Here is a 24,055-nt window from a genome sequence, read left to right on the forward strand (position 1 = left end):
TTCCTTTTTTTTTTATTCCGTCAGCAAATCAGCCAGTCTCGCTTGGATGTTCATTAAGCCCTGGTCTAGGCACGCGGCCTGGGTGCATTGCTAGAGGAGGTAATTGCTGTTTGAACAATCGTACATGCTATTAGATGGCACACATTGCTTTCCACAGGTTCTAATAACCTAGCAGTCATTTAAAAAAAGGCATTTTGTTTTTATGCCTCTCTTCTTCGGAGAAGATACCAGTGATTTATTTGAAGATGGATGCTTGACACTTGATGCTGGCCTGGCCCTGTATTATTCACTCATTATGATTCGCCCTTTACTCAGTGTCTGGCAAATAAATAACTGCTATGCACAAGAAAGAAGAAATGCACCAAAGTTTTTAGCAACTAATTTTAGTGTGTAACAAAAACGTGGCATAGGTCACTGCAAATTAAGTAATTCAGTCTAGAGACACTCCTCTAGAATATATAAAGCAAAATTAGCCAGTTAAAAGGCATCCATTATTGAATCAAACCAGACAATCATTGATCACATACAGTTAAATGGAAATGCACCGGGACTGTAGTGGGGTTTTTTTTCCTCTGCACTTACCAAACTTCCATTTCTAAATTAGTACTTGTCCTGGCAATCGTTTATGTAAACAATTGAAACATTCATTCGAAATTTTAGAAATATCTTTGCTGTACAGAGTAGTGGAGACAGTTTTAGAAACAGGTTCACGGTGGTATAGAACATCTGCGCACTGTGGGCGCTTCATTAACCCTGAAATGGGGGGAGCAACCACATGCCAATAATGGCTCACCGACATGAGCTAATCATGCTATTCTGCTGTACAGTCATTGGTTCTTATAAGTGAGGCTTTGCTCTATCCATAATCATAAAGTTTCAATCCCACATTACAATTAGGGGCACAGGATTTGGAAAATGATATAAAACTCTTCTTCTTCAAGGACAGAAGGCTGCTTTAGAGAACCATATCCCCATCTCAGCAATCTCGTCTGACCAGCTGGGAAAACATAACTTATATGATATTGGTCTGTTATTTCACAATTGAGCCTTATGAACATTAACATTTACAGCCTCAGTAGCAAGTGCAGCAAAAGCCATGTGCATGTGATATCCACTTCATAAAAACCTATACCAATATCAGGAAAGCCGTGTGCAGATAGAGATTATGATCAAGTGTAATGACTCCTAAATTTCCCCTGGTGTCTAATAGGATTCCCACCACTGACTCTACCTCTCTAGCTCCATTGACAGTCATCAGAGTAGAGGTCATCCCTTTCCCTACCTTGCATTTAAAGACCGTAAATCATGTTTTTATTTTTTTCTTCTTCTGATGTACAGTTTTATCATGACCTTGCCTAAATGTTGAGTACTTTTGAAATCTATTTTGGTTTAAGACAAATTTGCTATTTATTTATAGATTTTTGTATTATTTTTTTTTGTATTTTGCTAACTGTGTAATTTAAACCATGGCAGCTTTTGCATATTAACCCGCCATCTGGTGACACGTTAAATCCATTTATTTATTGCCAACTTCTGGATCTGAACCAGAGATCAGTATTTGGCAGGTTAAAAAGGGACTGCTCAGCCCTGTCTGTTATATGATTCTGATAGAGATATGACTGGACTGAAAAACATTATTTTATTTCAGGATGGCAGTAACTGATATGCGTATGTCTCCCTCAGCGTGATACGGAGAAGACCGTATTAAATTGATTTGAATTGAGGATCACGCCGAGGTTTTCATAAATCCTGTTTCACAATGAAGCAGTTCAGTCTTAGTTTTACAGAAGAAAAAACTCCAGTACATCCCTGGTTTTCATCCTTAGCGTGTCCCATCCGTAATACGCAGTAATTAAATGGAGCGGTAAGCTTGGAAATTCCCGGAATAGGATTTTCATGGAGCTCCAGTGTGGAGCCCTGGCCTCCCGCAGAGAGAACGAGGGCCTCTCGCCACACTGCACTCTGCTGGAGTCTCCATAGGCAGCGCAGGCTTCCAGTCCCCCACACTCAGAGCCGGCGGGAGGTGATCCATCACAGCCCCGCTGTTTTCTCCCAGCCTGTCCCCCCCACCCCTCCACCTCCATCAGGAGGCCTCCAGCACAGAAGCTCTGGAGCCAGTGATCTGAACACCCAGCCATACGTGCCAAACACCACACGCACACACATGCGACCGGCTCCGTGCTTCAGATACATGTTTCAAAATGAGACTTTTTCAGTTCATCATGTTAAAGTACAGGATGAGAGCTACAAAATGAAGCATCGCTTGGTGAGATTGTCATTATACCAAAGCGGAAACTAGTATAAAGGCAGCATGTAGGAGTGTAGACCTTGGCTACAGGAATCACTCCTACACAATACTGGACTCAACTAGCATACTAACTGTATGATATTGTTCCACTGTATCGTGCTGTGAAGCATCATTTGCAAGACGGAGGACTACTAATTCATACTACTGTACTTAAAATTGAAGGCGCAGTTGTATGCCCATGAATTTATAATCGAGATCATCCTTGTTGAACAATCAAATTAAAAACTCTCATTCAAACTGTATGAATGAGATGCCTATACTATAATGTACAAACTTATATGAACACACGTAAGTTTGTTAGGGACTCCAAAATGTATGGTGAGTCTATTTGGTACGTTTATCAGTGCTTGGAGGACCAAGTAGTCTCAATATTTAACACAATTTCAAATGTTTCCACGCATTTAACGATTATCATTTTAAAAATTGAGACGAATGGTAGATCTGATATTCAGGAATGTGATTATGGTATTTACTCAATTTTGACGGAATAGTCATTTTATAATGTTTTTTGCCTCCCTTGTGAAATGGCTGAATAGCATAATAGCATTCTTATCTACAAGTAATTTTGTTCAAGTACACAACGGTGAAATATGTAACAATGATATATCATCTTGAGAAATTCTAAGTAAACAAGGAAAATTATATCAATGTTTCTCTGCGTTTTTGTAATTAAAAACTACAATGGATTTAGTTTGCTGGACCGCTGCTCTGATAAATAGTGACTTTACCCTGATTCCTGTCGTCTGTGCGTCTCGTGTTCTAAAACGCACAGAAGATGAGGACCCTCTAAGCTTGTTTTGCCACCCCACATGTTACAAAATAAAGCAACGGCATAGTTTATACAGAACCATGACACTATGAAATAATATATCCTGTGACAATATTTATTGCAAATTTCACTGTGTAAAAAATGAAAACATTACATTACATTAACATTACATTACATTAATGGCATTTGGCAGACGCTCTTATCCAGAGCGACATACAACAAATTGCATACACATGACCGGGGATAAGTGCGCTGAAAGACCCTAGAGGGAAATACAATTTCAACTGCTACCTGTACAACAAAGATAAGGACCAGGGCCTATTATTTTTTTTTTTAATAAACAAACAAATAAACAAACAAACAACAAAGCAAAAGTGACCAAACTTAACTATCCAAACACTGCTTACCTAGCCAACTAAAAATACCGATACACAAAGTAAATCACAGAAAGACAACAATTAAGGTTCACAGGGAGGTAGGGAGGGACGGGGAGAGGTGCTGCTTAAAGAGGTGCGTCTTCAGTTTGCGCTTGAAGCTGGGGAGAGATTCTACAGTTCTGACCTCAACGGGGAGTTCATTCCATCACCGTGGAGCCAGAACAGACAGTAGTCATGAGCGTGAGGTGGAGGTGCGGAGAGGGGGAGGTGCCAAGCGGCCTGTGGAGGCTGAACGAAGAGGTCTGGCAGGGGTGTAGGGTCTGATGATTTTTTGTAGGTAAGCTGGGGAAGACCCCTTAACTGCTTGGAAGGCTAGCACCAATGTTTTGAATTTGATGCGAGCCATGACAGGCAGCCAGTGGAGGGAAGTAAGCAGGGGGGTGGCGTGTGCGTATTTGGGAAGGTTGAAGACCAGACGAGCTGCTGCATTCTGGATAAGTTGGAGGGGTCTGATGGCGGACGCTGGGAGGCCAGCCAAGAGGGAATTGCAGTAGTCCAGGCGGGACAGAACCATCGCTTGGACCAGGAGCTGGGTCGAGTAGGGGGTGAGAAAGGGGCGGATTCTCCGTATGTTGTACAGGAACAACCTGCATGACCGGGTCACCGCCGCAGTGTTCTCGGAGAGGGACAGTCTGCTGTCCATCACCACGCCGAGGTTCCTTGCACTGGGTGATGGCGTGAGTGTGGTATCCCCGAGGGAAATGGAGAGATCCAGATGGGGCGAGGTATTAGCAGGGATGAATATCATTTCAGTCTTACCTGGGTTGAGCTTTAGATGGTGGTTGTCCATCCAGCTCTGGTTGTCACTCAGGCAAGCAGAGATACAGGCTGAAATCTGTGTATCAGATGGTGGGAATGAGATGAAGAGTTGGGTATCGTCCGCATAGCAGTGGTAGGATAGCCCATGTGCAGTGATCACAGGGCCATGGGAATGAGTGTAAAGAGAAAAAAGAAGCGGGCCTAGGACAGAGCCCTGGGGAACTCCTGTGGCAAGGGGCCGAGGTGTCAATACCGTACCAGCCCAGGCAACCTGGAAGGAGCGATCAGAGAGGTAGGACTCAATCCAGTCCAGGGCTGTGCCACAGATGCCCATTGCTGACAGGGCAGACAGGAGGATGGAGTGATCCACAGTGTCGAAGGCAGCAGAGAGATCTAGAAGAATGAGGACAGAGGAGAGGGAGGCTGCTCGTGCGGCATGGAGTGATTCACTGATGTAGAGGAGCGCGGTCTCTGTCGAGTGGCCCGATCTGAAGCCAGACTGATGGGGGTCTAGCAGGTTGTTGTTAGAAAAGAAAGAAGAAAGTTGAGTAGAAGCGGCTCGTTCTATGGTTTTAGAAAGAAAAGGAAGAAGAGATACCGGGCGGTAGTTCTGGATGATGGAGGGATCCAGAGTAGGCTTTTTTAGCAGCGGAGTGATGTGGGCCCTCTTGGAGGATGCTGGAAAACACCCAGAAGACAGGGAGGAGTTGACAAGGGAGGTGACAAATGGGAGAATGTCAGGTGTGATAGTCTGGAGAAGAGAAGAGGGGATAGGGTCAAGGGCACAGGTTGTAGGGCGGTGGGAGAGCAGGAGTTGAGAAACATCTGAGTCTGTAAGGGGGGAGAAAGTGGAAAAGGAAGGGATGGGCCTAGAGGGGGGGTGCGGTGGTTGTAAAGGATCTACGGATGTCTGTGACCTTTTCATCGAAAAAATCAGCAAAGTCATCAGCAGCGAAGGAGGACTGAGGTGGAGGAGGCGGTGCGTTGAGGAGAGAGGAGAAAATAGAGAACAGTTTCCGGGGGTTAGAAGTAGAGTTCTGAATTTGTAACCCCACTTATATGGGAAAAGGCTTATTGGGTTAACCTCAAGTCATCAGCCTTGCTGGGCACTGGTTGCATTTTCCATGGTGAAGACTTCTCCATTGCACATATGTACAGTATGTACACATTACGTACACATTTTAAGCACTTTAAAAGTCAGTGTGAATGATAACTGTAATGGTTGACACTATTGCCGCTCTGCTGGACATGGCTGGGTGATTAATTCCCTTGTCAACGTTGAGCATGAATGAATCCAATTTGGCCATTAATCGCAGTTCATACGGTTTGGGATCCATGAATGTTATCTCTACTAACGGAATGTTGGAAGCAGAATAGGGGCGGAAATGCTGAGTTATTTCTTCATTAGCATTTTAGGAGATTTGTGGGTCTAACTATATCAAAGGTAGGTGAGGGCCAGCACTTTGACTTTCTGTCAGGAGTAGTTAGACCATGTGCTTGTTGAATCACCAAGTTGCTGTACAGTACCAGCAAGAATTTGCACACATTTTATATTTATCCTTTCAAGTATCCAGCAAGGTCAGTGAAGAACTTGATTTTCTGTCTGCAGTGACTGAATGAACATTACATTACTGTACATTACAGTGACTTGGCAGACATTCTTACCCAGAGTAAGTGGTCGGCAGAAATACATTTGACCTTTCTTACTATAAGCACGGTTAAGCATAGCCATATTAGAACCTTCCAGGCCAATCGTTTGAAAAAACTCAAATACAAAAAGTTGTTTGTGGGGTAGATTATCAAGTATTATGGATATGAATAGTCAAGCCCTACAGATGCAAGGGATTGTACACCACAAGAGAGATGATTACTGTAGGCTGGCAGATGCTAAGTATTGAACTAACCCAATATGTTGCAGTTAATATGCCTCGGTTTTTTGCCATGGGATTTGAAGTAACTACAGAGGATTGAGACCAAAATCTACATCTCATTTTAAAGCATGTTGTGAAGCATATAGTTACTCCAAAGGGATTTGGTCAAGAGGGAAGACTGCCCCCTATGAGTGCCACTTCATTTCCAGATTGCACTTCCACTTCGGTTTTTATGGTTGATCACGTACACAGCCATTATCTGAGCCCTTTGTCCATTCACCTTCAGCTGCTCAGCAAAGCCTTCCGGATTTCATCTGTCTGACAGTACAACTGTGAGGGCTGAGAACTGGTTTTCCACCCTTCTGTTACCTGTGGGCCAGGTGTGAACACAGTGGTCAATCAGTAGCACTAATTGTTCAGTTAATCACCTGGGAGGAAAGAAAACTAGATTCGGATTTGAGGGCCAGATTTGATCATGCCTGCAGTACAGCATCCCATCTCATATTGGTTTGGAATTTGTTATAGCCAATCACTATTAGCCCTGCACACCATAAAACCCTGACACAAGCTTACAAATGACATACCCAAAATAAAATCGTTACTATTCTTGAACCCTAGACTCTTATGAAAGGTAACCCTTTTGCGTTTGTTTTCCAAGAGTGAGAATTACTCCAAATATTACTGAAACAATGTTACAGAAGCTCAAAAAGTGGAAGGTTTTTTTTCTCACTGAAAAGACTTTCTGTTTTTGACTGGATACAGATTATTGTAGCTGTGTATTGTAGCTGTGACTTGTAGCTGAGAAACACAATAGAGTCAAGTCACAACACTGGACAAATCCCCCACAATATCACCAAAAATTAGCCTTCTACATTGTTTTTTCTATGTCCAGGCAGTTTTCCAAAAAGGACATTTGGAGACTCCAAAAGGACACATGGAATATTATGGGACTTATGAGGTGTAAAATGCTGCATTTTGTTTTATAAACTATAAAAAAGTGTTTGCACCTCCCCCCTGCCTGTTACCCTCCCTGACCTCTCTGTCCTGAACTCCCTCTCCTTGCAGACAGCAAGAGGTCGAGAAGATCATAAAAGATAAGTACAATAATCACAATAATACCATCATATATATATATATATATATAGAGAGAGAGAGAGAGAGAAGTTTTTGTCAAATACCCAACCTCCATCAGAACGCATTCCATAATTTCACAAGCTAATTATTATTCAAAAGCAGACTGGCCCCTTATTTATAAGCATACTGAATAATAATAAAATATTTAGAGAATGTATTTAGATGCTCACCAATATAAAATGGGGTCACGTTACTGAAAATGCCCTCTATTATGTTGTCACTGTCTTTTTTCACTCAGAAATTTTCACTCAGACGAGAGATTCCTTGGAACTTCTCCAAAGGAAGTCATCTATTTAGACTTAGGAATTGCAAAAGATATTTTTTGTTGTAAAACAACCTTTTTTTTAGCAAAAAATCCCAACAACTGCGTTTGGCGAAGCGCAACAGATTTTGCTTGCGTTTTGAAAATGCTACAGTTGTGTAACACAGGTGGAAAAATGCCGTGTTGTTTTACGGAAGCCTAACAAAATAGACCGTTGGAAAAATAATGTCATTAGATAAAATGACATTAGTTGTCACTTCAATAACAACCCGTAGTAGATTATCTGATGAGCTGAAGTTATACAGAATTTTCTTACACACAGATGGGGGTAATGAATTTTCTCTGCAACTAAATTACAAACTGTTCAGAGACAGTTTTAGAATGAGAAACTATTATGCACTTGGTCCGCTGTACACTTGTTGTGAAAAGGACACTGACATTACCTTATTTCTTCCAGTATGTGGATTTCCAAAATGCAGAGAAGGTGAGGTCCACCCACACTTGTTTTACCAACTACATGTTACAAAATAATGAACTGTTGTCGCTAAAGCAATAGCATGTTAAAACAGGTTATAAAGATAGAACCATGGGTTTTGACACTTTAAAACGGTATATGCTGTTCCCATAGTGATTGACAATTGCAGGCTAAAAAAAGGAGGAATGCAAAAAAAAAAAACCCCTCACTAACCCAGCCCTGGACCAATGAGAATTAAGGGGTTAACGGAACTTGCACAATAAAGCATGCGTTTTTTTCTTCAATCTCAACATGAATCCAAGGCACCCTTGACAATGTTGTGCAGAGCCAATTTGAAAAGCATTTATTATAATGGTCATGTCCAAAAGAAAAGAAAAAAAATTCTAAAGAATTTGAAACGCATAATGAGGACTACGCCCACACATTGCGGCAAGCCTGCATTTTAAAACCGTATTTTATTTGATGACTTATGAGGAAACTTCTGCAGAATGGTGTTCAAATTCCAGCGTGTTCAAAGTTTTTAATTCAAAACCTGCATGACTTGATGAATACCCTACTCTTAATGGCCTTGAATTCGCTGAAGGCCTGCACAGGTGAGATGTGCTTTTTCTAGGAGCCCCTCCGGACTCCCAGTTTCTCCCTCATCACCTGGGCTTCTTCTCCGAGCCTTCATGCACCATGAGGTCACCGATGGCCCTCATTATCTTCAAAACTGCACGGGAGCACATTAGAGGATTGCTGCTAGTTCCTTGTGTTCAAATCCACAATGTCTCCAGATTAGAAGAAATCCTGTGAGGCTCCACAGTTAAGCTGAAGGCCTTATCATAGATCAATTAATATAAAGGTAGTGTATATAGGACACTATGGTCTCGAATCAAATCTGGACCATGCCTTTGCTGACTGTGGCCAGTAGCTGCAACAGGGCAATGCAACGGGCGACTGTGTCGGCCAGGGTACGGGAGGATTCTGTTGGTTAGGAGTTCACATTTCAATCGCTACCTAGCATCTCTGGTTAAGGTCTTCTTACAACCCACTATTCAAGCTTGGCTGGTCTATGAAGAAGCAATTGGGGACACCACATGATTTGGAGAACCGCATATATCTACACTCCCCTGAATTGGCAGTGGAGTGCACACATGAACATGGCTGTGGTTGCAGATGATTGGACAATCAAAATTATGGTGGGAATTGGACACGATCAGCCCCATGTTGTGCCCAAAATTTATGTGTATATATACATATATCTATAAATGTAAACAAAACAAATGTAGTTTAAGTGCATTAAGTGCATTTTCTGCTTGGCAGAGCTGGGTGGATTTCAAAGCCCTTTTGATTATTAAAGCTGTCGGTTCCTTGGGTCCATCAACTGGAGAGCAAATTAAAGACGTGTCCTGCTTTTAATTCTTAATGAAGATTGACAGATGCACCTGTTCAATAATGGCTCACATTCATTTGAGCAAGGTCGGTGACGCAGTTAACCAAACACTGGACTGGAAATAACCTTGAGTCAGAGATTAAATAAGGTCACAAAATCATTGGATGCACAGTTAAGTTGAAGGGTTTATTAGAGAACCGTGAATATAAAGGTATGTAGAACACTATTCTCCAAGCAATCCACACAACTAGTCAAACCACTCCGCCTCTGAACTTGTTACTTTCTACACACTGTCCAACCTGGCAGCAATAGTTAGTGATATCGTAATTAAATAAATAAATAGATCCAAAAAGGCAATACCAGTTACCATACTGTGCTTCATAACACGATATGGATCATTAGGAACGAGAAAAAAGACTTGTATACTAACAATTTCAAGTAGGTTTAACATAAGAGTTATCATACCACTACAGGTAAACATTCAAACCAAAAATATTAATTAGGTTAGGAAGAGCAACAGCCTTGTACAATCCCTTTACCACTGAGTCAATATTTCTAAATAGCTATAGCTGACATGAGTATTTCCATTCAGAATATTAGAAAATGTCTTACCAATATAATAATAATAATAATAATAATAATCATCATCATCATCATCATCATCATCATGAAATGAAACACTTGTATCCTGATATTACGGAATTGGTAAAGGTCTGGTAGTAAGAAGGCATACCTGTCAACTTTTTTTTTTTTTTTTTCCAAAGACAAAAACTTTTTTGCGCCCCATTCTTAAATTTGACCTTTCACAGGTAGACTCCCAAGTGGGGCCCTCACAGGTTTAGACAGAAATAAATAATGAAATTAAGATCGGGACCTCTTGACAGTCTGGTCCAGGGTTTTCTGGCATACTCTGCCTCATGCTAATCGTACCACAAAATTGATAGGTAGCTACTCCTTCTAGTTTTCGCACAGACACACAGTTGCCAAGAGAGTGTCTGTGAGCTGAACCTAGATAAACAAAAAGGACAAGAAAAAAAAAGAAAAGAAAAAGAAAACACAAAAACGAAAGGTTTCTAAGCACTTTTTTCGTGCGTGGCCTTTTCCGCTTCGATTAAAAGGAATCCATGGCCTTGAACTCGCTCAGGGCCTGGACGGGCGAGATGTGCTTTTTCTGGGAGCCCCTCCGGACCCGCGTCTGGCACTCCTCCGGTTTCTCCCTCTTCACCAGGGGCTTCTTCTCCGGGGCCTTCATGCGCCACGACACCACGGGCGAGTTGACGGCCGCCGTGCCGTAGACCTTCTGGTACTTTGTGGAGGCCACGTACGAGGCCTTGACCGTGAGCACCACCGCGTTCATCAGGTTCTTGGCGGCCTGGATGAGGGACGTGGCACTGTCCAGCTGAAACAGAGGGCAGGAGGGGGTGGAGGTGGTGAGGATCGGCTGAACATGCATTGAGCTTTCCTGAGACATCACACGGCAAAAAACATCAGTCTTAACAAGTGTTTCGCTCTCGCAATGGCACTTTCTTCTCTAAAGAAGAAAATATTAGCTTGTTTGAAGTTCCTGTTTGCTTGACAAGTTCAATTTTCGTAACCCATTGACAAATCTTGAAATTAGTCAAACTGTCTCACCCCATTGACAAAATGTTTTGTCTTATTTATAGAACAAAGTAATAGAAATAAGATTTAAGATATAAGACTAAAATACTTGCAGGGATTTACTTATTTATTGGTTTTCACAGTGCAATGCCTGGCTGATCTGAACCAATAATGGTCACAATGATGAGTGATAGACAGGATACAGTAGCTCCACCAGTGGTTTGTGAATCTTCACTCACCGATGACAAATAACAACAGCAGCAGCAGCTGTAGTAGTGGTTGTAGAAGCAGTAGCAGTGGTAAAAATACGGGGCTCAGAAGACCATTAATGATTATATCATCTGTAACCCATTACTATTATTTTACCTCTCACTGGAGAACAAGTAAAATACTGCAAGCCCATAACAGCACTATTAATTTAAGGGTTTGAGCCCATAGTAATTCATTCAGGTGAATTTGGCCATATTTACAATAAAATGTAATATTTTGGACATGCACTACACCCCAAAGATAGATGCTGATATATATTTCTGTCAATCAGCCAATCATATGGCAGCCACTAACTGCATAAAGGCATGCACACATGGTCAAGCTGTTTTTTCAGACCAATTGTCAGAATGGGGAACAAATGTGATCTAAGTGATTTTGACTGTGGAATCTGGCATTTCTGCCCTGATCTCCTGGGATTTTCATGCAGAACAGGCTCTAGAGTTGACAGAGAATGGTGCAAAAAACAAAAAAAGATCCAGTGAGCAGCAGTTCTGCGGGCAGAAACAAGTTGTCAATGAGTGAGGTCAGAGGAGAAGGGCCAGACCAGTTGAAGCTTATAGGAAGGTCACAGTAACGCAAATAACCACACATGACATGGTATGCAAAAGAGCATCTCTGAACACACAATGAGTCAAACCTCTAAGTGGATAGGCTACAGCAGCAGCACCTTTTCAAACTCTACCTTAGTCCTCCCTCCTGATTTCCCCCGCCCCCCTTTCTGATATCCCTATCCTCCTTGTCTAACCCCCCCAAAAAAACAAAAAGAAATTTGTACTTATGATGACTATATGTTTAGAATAGCATTTCATGTGTATTTTCCTAGTTAGGGATATGATGCTATGACTTGTGGAAGAACCTATGCACTTTTAAGTCGCTTTGGATTAAAAGCGTCTGCCAAATGACTAAAATGTAAAAATGTAAGACTTAAGTAAAAAAAAAAGTCTAATGAATACTTAATAAAGTGCTCACTGAGTGTAAGTAACATTAAATATACAGGTGCCCATAGCTACTACTTGACACTGTACTGTACGATGATTACCAAGAGATGAGAAATACACTTGTCCTGCACGAACCCCCCTGCCCCCTCCAAAAAAAAAAGAAACTGAGTAGCTACATGCCCTACTCAGGCATTGCCAGGGCACGTAAACTATTTTAATCATGTTTACCCCAAAAAAGGATGAAATCTGCAGCCTGTTCAGTCCGACCGGATCAAGCTGGCAGGGCCTCTATAACTGACAATTAAGCGGGGCGCACAGTGCCCTCGCAACACGGCGCCTTCTTAAGATTCATAATTAACGGACGTGGAGGGGTCGCATCGTTGCCTTTCCTCCACCTGCTCTGCCTCTCTGACATTTCCAGCACGGACTGCCGGCTCAGAAGATGCGGCCGCTCGCTGCTTTAATGAACCTGCATTCCAGCCGGCCGCAACAAAAAGGTTAAAGCCTTCCAAGAAGCCCAAGGACTTCCAAGTCTAAACAAAACAAGTCGTAATTGAATATGCACCAGCCTTGCTGTGTGTGTGTGTGTGTGTGTGTGTGTGTGTGTGTTTGTGTGTGAGGGCAGCGGGTTGCTGTGTTCAAACACATTTCAACTTCTGAGGAGGTGGGGCTAGTCTGGCTGCCAGCTACCTCTGCCTTGACATCTTGGGCTGCCCGGAGCTATATTTTGTGGGCCCTGACTTGATTTAATGAGTAGCGTGAGCATGGCAGAGACTGCAGAGGCCACTGTGGGCAGTGGCCAAGTAAAGCACCAGCCCCATGCAGCCAACCGCATGCTCTCTGGACAGAGACAGTGCAGCTGTTAGCCTGATAAAAGAAAAGGAGAGGATACGTTTTTGCCACTGGCAAAGCTTTGTCAACTCATCACCTGCTTTTTGATGGAGAATTCCAGAGGTGAATTGCGGTGATAATGGAGGGGGGGGGGGGGGGCAGTCTGGTAAGGTCTTATCAGTTACTGAAAGTTTAAAGTCACTGAATGTCGACATAAATAATCATATTACTTCTATCCCAAGCTTATAAATTGATACATCGGCTTCCTGCATCCTCAATGAAGCTCTTTTTTATGACATGGTGCTAAAACATGTACCAATTAACCAAGTGGAGATCATTTCTACCGCAGATAGGATATAGGGTGGCTGTTGTTTGAATGTTTTGTGTACTGGCTGTTCCCAAACTGACACATCTCATAACCCCAAACTCATCAAACTAAAACCGTACTCTCACATTATGTCTTCAAATGCACCTAATTATATTGCACATGTATGGAATAATGACACATTAGTAACATATAGCACTGTTGAGGAATACTAAATACATGCATGATATCCAGAAATCTGAAATCTAAGGCGGTCTTTGTGCAGAAGGCTAATCTATTATGACATGATCAGAACACATGTCAAATCACAATCCAAGTAATTACTGCTTACTCAGTGGGGCAGAAAACATTCATCAATGCACAGCCCCAAGGCTAGTGATCAAGTTTATTTTTAGAAAATGAGACAATTAGCACTGAACATTAAGGCAAGTAATTAAGATGCAGCCACGACTTAAAAGAAATTCGGGAATCAGAAAGAAACAGGCACATATCACGAGATGAAAACGATGTTTGTGGGAGCCCGGCACGCTCCAGCTACAGAAACCGAAGGCTCTTTGATTGAGGGAAGGACATGGAAGGTTCCTTTGAATTACTGACTTCAGTAAAAGAACCGCAGTATTACACTTCAGCATTCACTACACAATTGTTTTAATTAAAATGGCCTTCAAGAATAGCCTTCATTCATTCAAAATTAGCAATGTTAGTCCTTGGTTTATATGCATACACACAGAGAGCACTTTATAAGCTTGATAATGCAAATATTAAGTCAGCCAATCATTGGGTAGTAACTAAATGCATAACAGCATGCAGACATGGTGAAGAGGTTCTGCTGTTTTTCAGACCAAATGTCAGAATGGGGAAGAAATGTGATCTAAGTGACTTTGACCACGGAATGTTTATTGGTGCCAGACAGGGTGGTTTGAGTATCTCAGAAACGGCTTATCTCCTGGGATTTTCATGCACAACATTCTCTAGAGTTTGCAGAGAAAAACAAAAAAACATCCAGTGGAAAACATCATTGGAAGTATGACTGGAATAGAGTGCGATGGTTAGATGAGACTAAAATACATTTTAAAAAATCTGTCAGTGGCACTTAGGTGTAAGTTGAAGCATAAATCAACAAAACAATTTACAAGAAATACTCCAACCACAGCTTTGCAAAGATACAGGCCACATGTGCTTTATTAACCAGGTACTAGTCAATAGTACTAAAACACAAAAAAGGAAAAATAAATTCAGGGATTGCACTGTAGTCCTGAGACAGAGATGACCAGTGGCAGCTTGCTGTTAATTGCTTTTTGGAGCTGCCACACTTAGTTAAGTGAGCACTCTAATTTTATCCATTATTACCACCCAACAGAGCTGAAGGCACACTGTTTTCCTGATAATTACTCTCATTAAAGCTCAGGGTTGAGCATGTCGTCGTGAGAGGTAGGTCACAGTCCGAGGTGATTGTGGGTGGGGGAGGAGGAAAAGGAGGGGTCTGTTGGAATTCACCTTGCTTCCCACACCCGCCCCATCCCCTTCAATTAGGGAAAACACCCCAGTGTCTTGAAGAAACTGTCATTGGAAAAAGGGAGGTGGGGGGGAATCATTTCAATTCAGAAGTACATGTGGTTGTAGGAGTCTGCAGACACGCAGGTTGCCTCTCTCTCATTATCCCCTATCCTCGGAGACCCCGGTGCCCGAGAGGAGCTTCTGCAAGCTGCCTGCCTTTAACATGTTTGTCACAAGCTAACGAGGTAAGAGTCATCGGCCGGAAAGCTGCACACAGGCCGCACGGCATCCGTTTTAATGGCAAACACAGCCAGGGAACGGGGGAGACATCTCTGTCTCTGCCAAACACGACGGCGTGGTAAATCCATATTGGCCCGCTCTGCTCCCTCATGCTTTCATACATTTCCATTTAAAATTGTAGTGTAGCATTGTGCACCGCTTTTTATTTTTAACCATCCCTCAAAAACCTCGTCCACACTAAAATTGTTTGTCTTTTTCTGAGAGCAGATGAGATTTCCCATAAAGCACTAGCAGTATGTGTCTTCTCTGGTTAATTTTGTTTCACATAGTTAGGGGCAAGCGTTTATAACCTCTTTTATATGCTCAGAAGGGGAAAAAAAGCAATATATTTGCCAAGGTTTTGAGACTTTGATTAATTTTGAAGGTGGAAAAAATGTAGCTTGCATATATTTATTATTGCAAGGGCCGGGAGATTAAATGGCATGATGAATGAAATGCTAACAGCATTAAATACATATTTCGCATATTTCTTTTCCATGATCTCACTCGGGCCATATAGCAATAAAAAGGCTCATAAATGTTAGACTGGTCATCGTATAATTCATATGCTGTAACATCACGTTTGTCATATTATTTTGGCAAAACTCAGGAAGCGTTAACCCCAGTTCAGTGAGCCTCATATCATATCCGAGAGTGGAGTCGAAGTGGGAGACCTTCAGTTCAGGAATGGAAAATGTCTCTATCCCATCTCTCTGTCTCAAATACAGTAGATAAAGCAGCCCCCCCCCCCCCCCCCCCCCCCCCGCCCCCACCCCTCACACACACACACACACACACAAACACACACACATTCTTCCAGGAAAGACAGATGAAAGCTAAAGGGTATGCGCACGTGTCTCGCCTTCTGATGAAAGCACGTCAGCAACACACTTGTCATGTCAGGCGCGTTTGCCGGCAGGTTGCCGATCTCACGGCTCGGTTTAAAAGGGGGATATAAAAATAAAGGATGAAAACAGAGAGAAATAAAAACAAAGTTAGAGGAGCCAAGAGGTGTGCTGCCATTCCTGGCAATGATAATAGCACTGAGTTATGTTGACTGCTCAACTGTGCCATTCTCCTTTGTATCCATCCAGTTCCCTTCATCTGCTCATTAAACTTGCTTAAGGAGATGGAAAGGGCCATCTCCTTAAAACTTAAAACTGCAGTCAAGGCTTTTTGTTGGCATTATGATATTATAGCAGCCCGTGTTGTGCCAGTGTTCACACTGCATTGAATTAATTTAGTACACACTCTTATCCAGAGCAACAGCAGTTTAGAGGCAATAAGTTTCGATAAGAAAAAACAGTGGCAGCTCCCTTCCTCCATTTTTAAAATATATTGTTTTGTACTCTTGTCTTTTACTGTTATTCATCAAAAGATGTATGCTTGGTAATTCTAAATATATTGTTATATGTTCTCCTTACTGTATATCCTTACAATAAATAATTGTTAATAAATGAAGGAATTCCATTGGTGGGTGGATGGAGGATGTAGACGTTAATTTGGGGGAGGGAAGACTTGTGTAGAAGCAGTGTAGGGATCAACAGAGGAGCAGGTGGATACTTTCACAGCCTAACATCAGTCTCTTCAGCCGTGTGTTACAGAACAAAATTACCGGAGTCAAGTCTTTTCAATATTGCAGACAATTACCACAGTAATTACCGAGTTTCTGGGGCGCTTATATAACTTCTACAAAGAAAACTTTGGTGTTATTAATCTTAAGGAATTAAGTGGGAATTAGGAGAAGTCCAGCCAAACTCAAGGTGAAGAAAAACAGAATGGTTGTTTAATATGTGTCCATATTGTTGTAAAATGGATTACCCCCTAAATTTCCCCCTTATTTTTTCTATTTTAGAAGAAGTGGAATGAGACCCGGGGAGGGGGCGTATGAGTGCGAGACAGACAGCGAAAGATCAGATTTTAGTATGTTGCTTTACTTTTTTCAATGAAATACAAACTCTTCCACTAAAGGAAAAGACACAGTAGCTCTGCAATGGCAAGACAGCTGGGACTGTGTCTCAGCAGCAAGACTGTATCAGACTGTGCTCTCACACCCCACAGCTGAATGAGAAAATTCCACTTTAATATCTCTGCAACAAAATGACAAATACAACTTAGTAAGGTTGACCTGGAAGACGAAACTAAAACCACACGTAGGGCTGAATTCAAAGAAAATCTATTTCAAACACATACACTTCTTTTTGGTGTGTGTGTGTGTGCATATGCGTGTGTGTGTGAGTGTGTGAGTGTGTGTGTGTGTATGTATGTGTGTGTGTGTGTGTGTGTGTGTGTGTCTCTGTGTGTGTGTGTGTGTGTGTATGTATGTATGTGTGTGTCTGTGTATCTGTGTGTGTGCGTGCATGTGTGTGTGTATGTGTGTGGGGGGCGCTCCTGAATGTCAGAAATAGTGATAGTTATTTTCAGCATCATCTTCAGCCAGCAAGCAGTAACCAATCAACAAGCATGAGCACAAGAAGCTCATTTTGTATGAGACAAGCAAGATAAAAAAAATGCTGCAGACTTTAAAAACATGAACTTTGTTGAAACCCATACAAATATGCTGCATGCCAAGCTTCTAATTAAATTCCATTTAATGAGTGGATTAAAAGCTGTCAAACTATGTGACTAATCCTATAAGCATATATTACACAAATGTGTCTCATTATAAAGTACATTTGTGCAGAATGTTTCTTAACTAAGTATACATTTGAAAACATTTTCTTAGAAGTTGCCCAAAGCTTCTCTCACAGTGGCTAGACAAATGTTCTAGCTATTACAGTAAATTACCAAACCAGTGAGAGGTGAGAGGTATGACTTGACATTTTTTCTTGGAGGGAGGTGGGGGTTATGAGAATTATGCACACTTCCTATGCATACAGTACATAAAGGGAGATCTCATACAGAACCCAGTGTTTAGCTACTGTAATCCTCATGTTGCCCCACAGACATGGCCTTAATATAAATGACAGTGATAAAGCAAGCTTATGGAACTATGCTCTCAACCGAGATACGCATCCCAGTTACAAGACATTTGTGTGAATATCATGTTCACATAAATAAGTGCCACAGCTCCGGCAAAGAGATTTTCAAAGGGAAGCAGTTCAAATTGAGAATAAGAGTGAATCCACTAAAAGCAAAAGGACAAGCAAATCCCATGTTTATTATGGTGAACAGATCTACTGTCTACAGTCACCAATTACACATTCGAACTGATTCCAAATGTAAAAGAAATGTTTTTTGAAAAGTGTAGCCATGCGTGTGTGGAAGCATGCTGTGGCACAAGAGGTGACTGTATCAGTGCCAGGCCAGAGGCCTGAGGAGAGTTCCATTGTTGCACAGATACACTGACCTTTCTCTCTCAGCTTCTCCCGCAGACTGTGCAAATCGAGTCGCTCTCGGAATATGGAAATGGCATCCGAGGCATGGCGAGAGCTTCAGCAAACACCGTCCCTGACCCCAGAATCCAACACACTGGGCAGAGCCCCCTGCCTTGCCTTTCAAGTTGGACTCATGTTTAATAAGCTCCCTGGAGGTGACGCATGTCTTTTTAAAAATTATTTATGTGTATATATGTATATATATATATATATATATATATATATAATTAAAGAAATTCAACATACAAAAGAAAGTGCTTGTACAGAGCTGCATGACCCTGTGTTAAATTGAGACAGCCAGGCCAACACCATGCCCTGGTGCACCGCCTAATTACAGGGGCCAGACAGTGTGAATTACAGCACTTTGCCCTGGTTTGCACAAGCTGCCCTCTAGATACCAGCACCAACTCCCTACAGGGTCAGGCTGACAGAACCCCCTTGCTTTCTCCATGTCGGGTGAAATGCAGAGAATTCTGGGTAATGGGAGGGCAACTGCTTTGAACCCGCATCTGGAAAAAGGATGGTAAAATGCAAAAGCAGATCAAGTGGTCGGGTTTGAATCTAGAGAACAAGTGTTTTTATATAACCTGTTGGACCAATAGAGACTGGCCCAGACCACATCCCTATGCCTATGACTACTCAGCAGCTCACTTACCCACTGTACCCTTGAGTAAGGTGCCTAATTTCACTTGGCTTACCGGTCTCCTCCTGTCTAGGCAGACAGGAAGCTGGAGCTCAGTGTCTGATTCGCTGACACCACTCTCTGACCTCACACAGCTTGGGAAAAGATGAACCCTTCTTAATGTGTTAAGTAAAGAGCGGGGTCAGAATTTGGCAACTCCTCATACGCTATCAGTGTTTTATACAGTAAGGATAATGTGCGACAGGTAGAGAAAAGGATATGGTCATAGTGTATAAGCTCAATGGGAGCAATTTCAGTGAGATTATGAGGTAGAACTCCCTGTTGATGTGGAGGTCATAAATAAAGTGACTCATGTATTTTTCTACAGCGTGACTTATTCAGTCTGCAATTCAATGCACCAGCAGTGATATGTTTATACAGCCTCCTCACCAAGGTACCTGTTAAACAATCATTAAAAATCAGCCCACTTCAGTTTAGCTGAATTAGCCATTATTAATTAATTCCAATTATGTGCAATTGCAACGGGTGGCGTGTTTTTGTCCAAATTATTATCAAATGTAATGTATCCATTTACAGCAGCAATTATTAATATTGTTTGATTGCGGCAAGCTCATCAACTCTCTCTAAATGTATTTATACCTTTATCATAGACAATTACCTCATTGTGTATTCAAAGAGAGCAGCAATGATGAATTTCAGGCTCCCGAATTGGACTGCCAAAAAAGCAGGGACTAACTAGTAATATATTTAATTCAAGTAAACAAATGCTACTACTTAAGTGAACAGAAATTTAAGGCTTAGACATGAGTAGAACCCAGACCCTGGCTGCCCTCAGGATCCTAGGAGTGCTTTCATCAGCAAAGCAAAGGAATGCAATGGACACATTTATACCCTATACTATAGGGTCCCCATAGCCTGACACCAAGCAATGCACAACCAATCTACAGTAGGTTACAGCTGAAGGGAAGAAAATAAATAAAATATATCCACTGTAATAATCTCCTCAAAGGACCGCCAGTGATGTCATCCGCATAAAAAATATGACAGACCCCATCAGTTTGTGCCAGTCTTTATGTTACCTCCTAGAATGAATACAAACAGTGACAATTTCCTGTAATTAAAAATTAATACTAATAATAATAGTAATCATCATCATCATCATCATCATCATCAACGTTAGAAAAAAACATTTTGTGTTGGCAGTCGCTCAGATTGCACAGTAGGGGGCATGTGCAGCAAAATAAAAGTGCAGTACACCAAGTGTTTGTACATGGGAAACATGCTGTGCTGTAAGTATATGATGCTGAGAATATCACAGCCTTTGTATGTGCTCCAGTGTGCATGACAACCAAATGCTTACACTGTTTTTGCAGGCAGTGGAAGACAGACACACTGAAGGAACTTTGTTCAGTGGAACACACCCTATTAACCCATCTGATTTCAGAGCTTTAGAATGAACAGATTTAATGAAGTAACTTGCACACATGGGCGATTTTATATCAGAAACACACACTCCAATCAGTAATTTGTCTTCAGAAAAAAGAGAAGTTTAGGCAGCCGTAGGGTTGTACGATTGAAACATTTCTCCAGACAGGTAATGTAGAGCAGGTTGATTATTGCTTCATTTTGACTAATTCCTGGCACAAACGCATTGTTGAATTTGTACTTTAATTAATAACTAACAATTGAAGTATTGCCGCACTAAAACTATGTCTTTAAGTGGTTACAGTGCAGTGATTTTTTAGTGCCAATCCATTAACTGTCACTCTCAGTGGAGAACCTGACCCACTTTTTCTTTTGACTACAATGTAATTTGGGTCATTCATCTGCAACAATTGTTCTCTAATCGTTCTACAAGTAGAAGGATTGAGATTTTTATCACTGTAATATTTACGACCATGCATGACATCTTTACACATATAATGCATTACACATATTTGTTATGGCGTGCAAACATACACATATGTAAAAACAATGAAGTGGTTCGTTTCTCTCAATCTTAACTTATCTTTTTCTCAATTTCATCTCAATCAAATTTAACATCAGCACAGCTCTTAGTTTACCACTGATAATGTGATTCAATGCTATAAATGTCACACCCCCACATGAAGTTTGTAGCTCATTTTGTCTAGCTTGTCTAGTTTGAAGTGGATAGAAGCATGTTAAGTTTCTCCTTGTGGTTAGTTATGCTTAAATAAAAAAACCCTAAAATTACACAAAAATATACAAAACTGAGTCTACAGATCATATTAATAAATACTGTGAACCCGCCCATCCGCTAAACTTCCTGCCGTCATTACTCAATGTCCGTCTAAACTCTTAATTACACTCCAGATTTTAGATGTAAGTGCATTTGTAAGCCGACTTCATAGTGAAACATTTTAAGCCTTGCCATTAGGTGAACAGTCATGAAGAAGGTGAAAGGCATTTCGGGAGAGAAGACTTACCCCAGACACAATGAGCTCCCCTCCCAGGTTCTGCACCTCGGCCTTCACCTTGCTGCAGATGTTGAGCTGGTGGCAGTACAGCGCGATTCTCTGCAGGTAGGCCAGCAGGTCTTGCTTGCAGGCAGAGTCAGGACACTGAGAGACACACAATACAGACACAGATAAAACAAAGAGGATCTAGTACTCAGGAGAAATTGAGAGACAGAGCCACAAGGCGGAATGAGTCACATTTTGGCCACAGAAAGTAACAAACCAACAGCTTGTGCTGCATTCAGGGAAATAAAAAATATTTTTGTGAAGAGCACTGACAGTTCACTTTTGATTTGGACTGCAGATCCAAGGGAAATGAAAGGCTATAACAGGCTTGCTTTAAAATGCTTTAAGGTGCATACCTTAGCTGCTCGATTCCCTTTTCTATAAATACAAATAAGCCTGAGCTTTCTGGAGTTTATCTGCCAGCACACCTGCTTTTTCCACATCTGTTAGGTTCTTCCCTTTAATGGTTGGTATTTACAAAGAGGAGGCATTACGGCAGACAATAAAATCATGCATTGATAAAACAGGCACATAGACACACACACACACACACACACACACACACAAACACACCCACACACTGCCTAAATGATGGGTATAGAAACAGGGCAGCGGGGTTTAATGTTCTGCGGCTCACAGCTTGGGAGTCTCAGGTGCTTGTGTAAAAACAACAACAATTTGGACAATAATACAACAAATTGATTCATATTCCGTAAACACCTGCCCCTCCTGCCCCCTCGGTTGTTTCATTTTATGTGATGAAATAAAATAAACCTACTGTTTTGCGATCACTTTGAGACAAGTGAAAATGTTGCACAGCCATGGCAATGATGTGTTGCTCAGTAACTCACCCTGACAAGCTACCCAGGACCTGGTTTATGAGAGAAATTAACTTGAAATTTGTAAAGTAGCACGTTTTATGAATATTTCTCCAATGCGGACTGAGACCTGGAACTCTTCAGTCGTGACACAATGCAAAAAAAATAAATAAAAAGGCCTTCCCTTGTAAAACTGTTCTCCATAACAGCTAATATGGTTGTAAAAAATAATGCCTTTCAAGTTGTTAACTCTCAAACTGTTTGTGGTATTACATGTGTGTATTATGTGTGTGTGTGTGTGTGTGTGTGGTCACACAGATACTGACCACAGCAGAGGGAATGTGTCATGTGTCTCTGCTGGCCTCTTAATTGTTAACTCCGCCATATTTATTGCACTTTGTTTCAGGGTGAATTTCAAGGAGGGCTGAGGGATGTCGCACGCACGCACGCACACACACACACACACACACACACACACACATACACACACCACACTCACACACACACACACACACACACACACCTGGCTAGGAACACACACAGCACCCTCATGTGAGGAGTCTTATATGCAGACACACCGTCTAACATTAGCATTTCTTTCAGTGCTCTTGGTATGCCCTAAATACGAAATTAACCCACGCATGCTGCACAAGCCCCATATTACTTCATTGTGTTTAAAGCCCTGGTGTGATCTGCCGTGCAGCATAATGAGCGTAGCTTTCTTCCCAGCTTTGAATCTCCACTTCGGTTCTGAACAAACTGTTACTTGTTTTCTCAGCAGCGCTACATAAATAAGAACTGCTGCCAAGACCTGTTTTTCTCACATGAATATGATGCAACGCTAATGGTCACAAATTCTATAGAAAACTCATTCACACTTTTAGACTAAAAAAAGAGGTGGCATAATCATTCCCATATCTTACGTGTTCAGTTATATCACTCGTTCCATTTTCCAAATTTATAGGCAGTGAGCCTCAGATATCGTATCTGGGCATTTGTCTTTAACCAAAGTAATACAGCAGGTAAACTTCACATCGGTTAATTAAATTTTAAGGGCTACCATGAAGGAATAAATACATAAGCACTACTGTAGCATTGCCACCCAATTCATACAATACCTTTAAACTTTCTGCCCACCACAATAGATATGTGAACTCATAGTCTATTGTCCTTTGTTGGATACCATTTTGTCATCTTATGTGGCATATATTTCTGGGTTCAGAAATATCATCTTATAGAAATATCATTGTCATTGCTCAGCCTTCCGGCCATTCTTGAACATTATTATTATTATTATTATTTATTTATATATATATATTTTTTTCTCACAATAAATTGACAAATATTTTGTCACAATGAATGCTTTTCCTTAATGGCTTTCTGTCCCATATTTAAAGGACAGTTATTTATTTCAAGTCACTGATTAGTGTTGTCCATCAGTGTACTTTTTGTTGCATTTGAAATAGACAGGACTAAGTCATGTACAACTATCACAAACAAGTTAAAGCTATATGAAATTACAAGTAGTGGAAGCAGCCAATAATAGAACATGTGCAATGCTGTTTGATATCAGGCACACTTACACTCCAGAGAATTCTGTCACCT

The 24,055-nt window shown here is 41.4% G+C and overlaps 1 protein-coding gene across 1 annotated transcript in view; it reads right to left on the reverse strand.

The window, feature by feature from the left end:
* Positions 1-9,557: 9,557 nt before the first annotated feature.
* The window catches only part of ctnna2 (catenin (cadherin-associated protein), alpha 2), a 390,077-nt gene continuing 375,579 nt past the window's right edge, over positions 9,558-24,055 (reverse strand). The window contains exons 17-18 of the mRNA XM_061245031.1: positions 21,597-21,731; positions 9,558-10,789 (exon numbers count right to left, since the gene is read on the reverse strand). Coding sequence (XP_061101015.1) covers positions 10,502-10,789; positions 21,597-21,731 — 423 coding nt within the window. The 3' untranslated portion in view covers positions 9,558-10,501. The remainder of the gene's footprint in view (positions 10,790-21,596; positions 21,732-24,055) is intronic.

Source organism: Conger conger, chromosome 6, assembly GCF_963514075.1.
Source record: "Conger conger chromosome 6, fConCon1.1, whole genome shotgun sequence".
Lineage (NCBI taxonomy): Eukaryota > Metazoa > Chordata > Actinopteri > Anguilliformes > Congridae > Conger > Conger conger.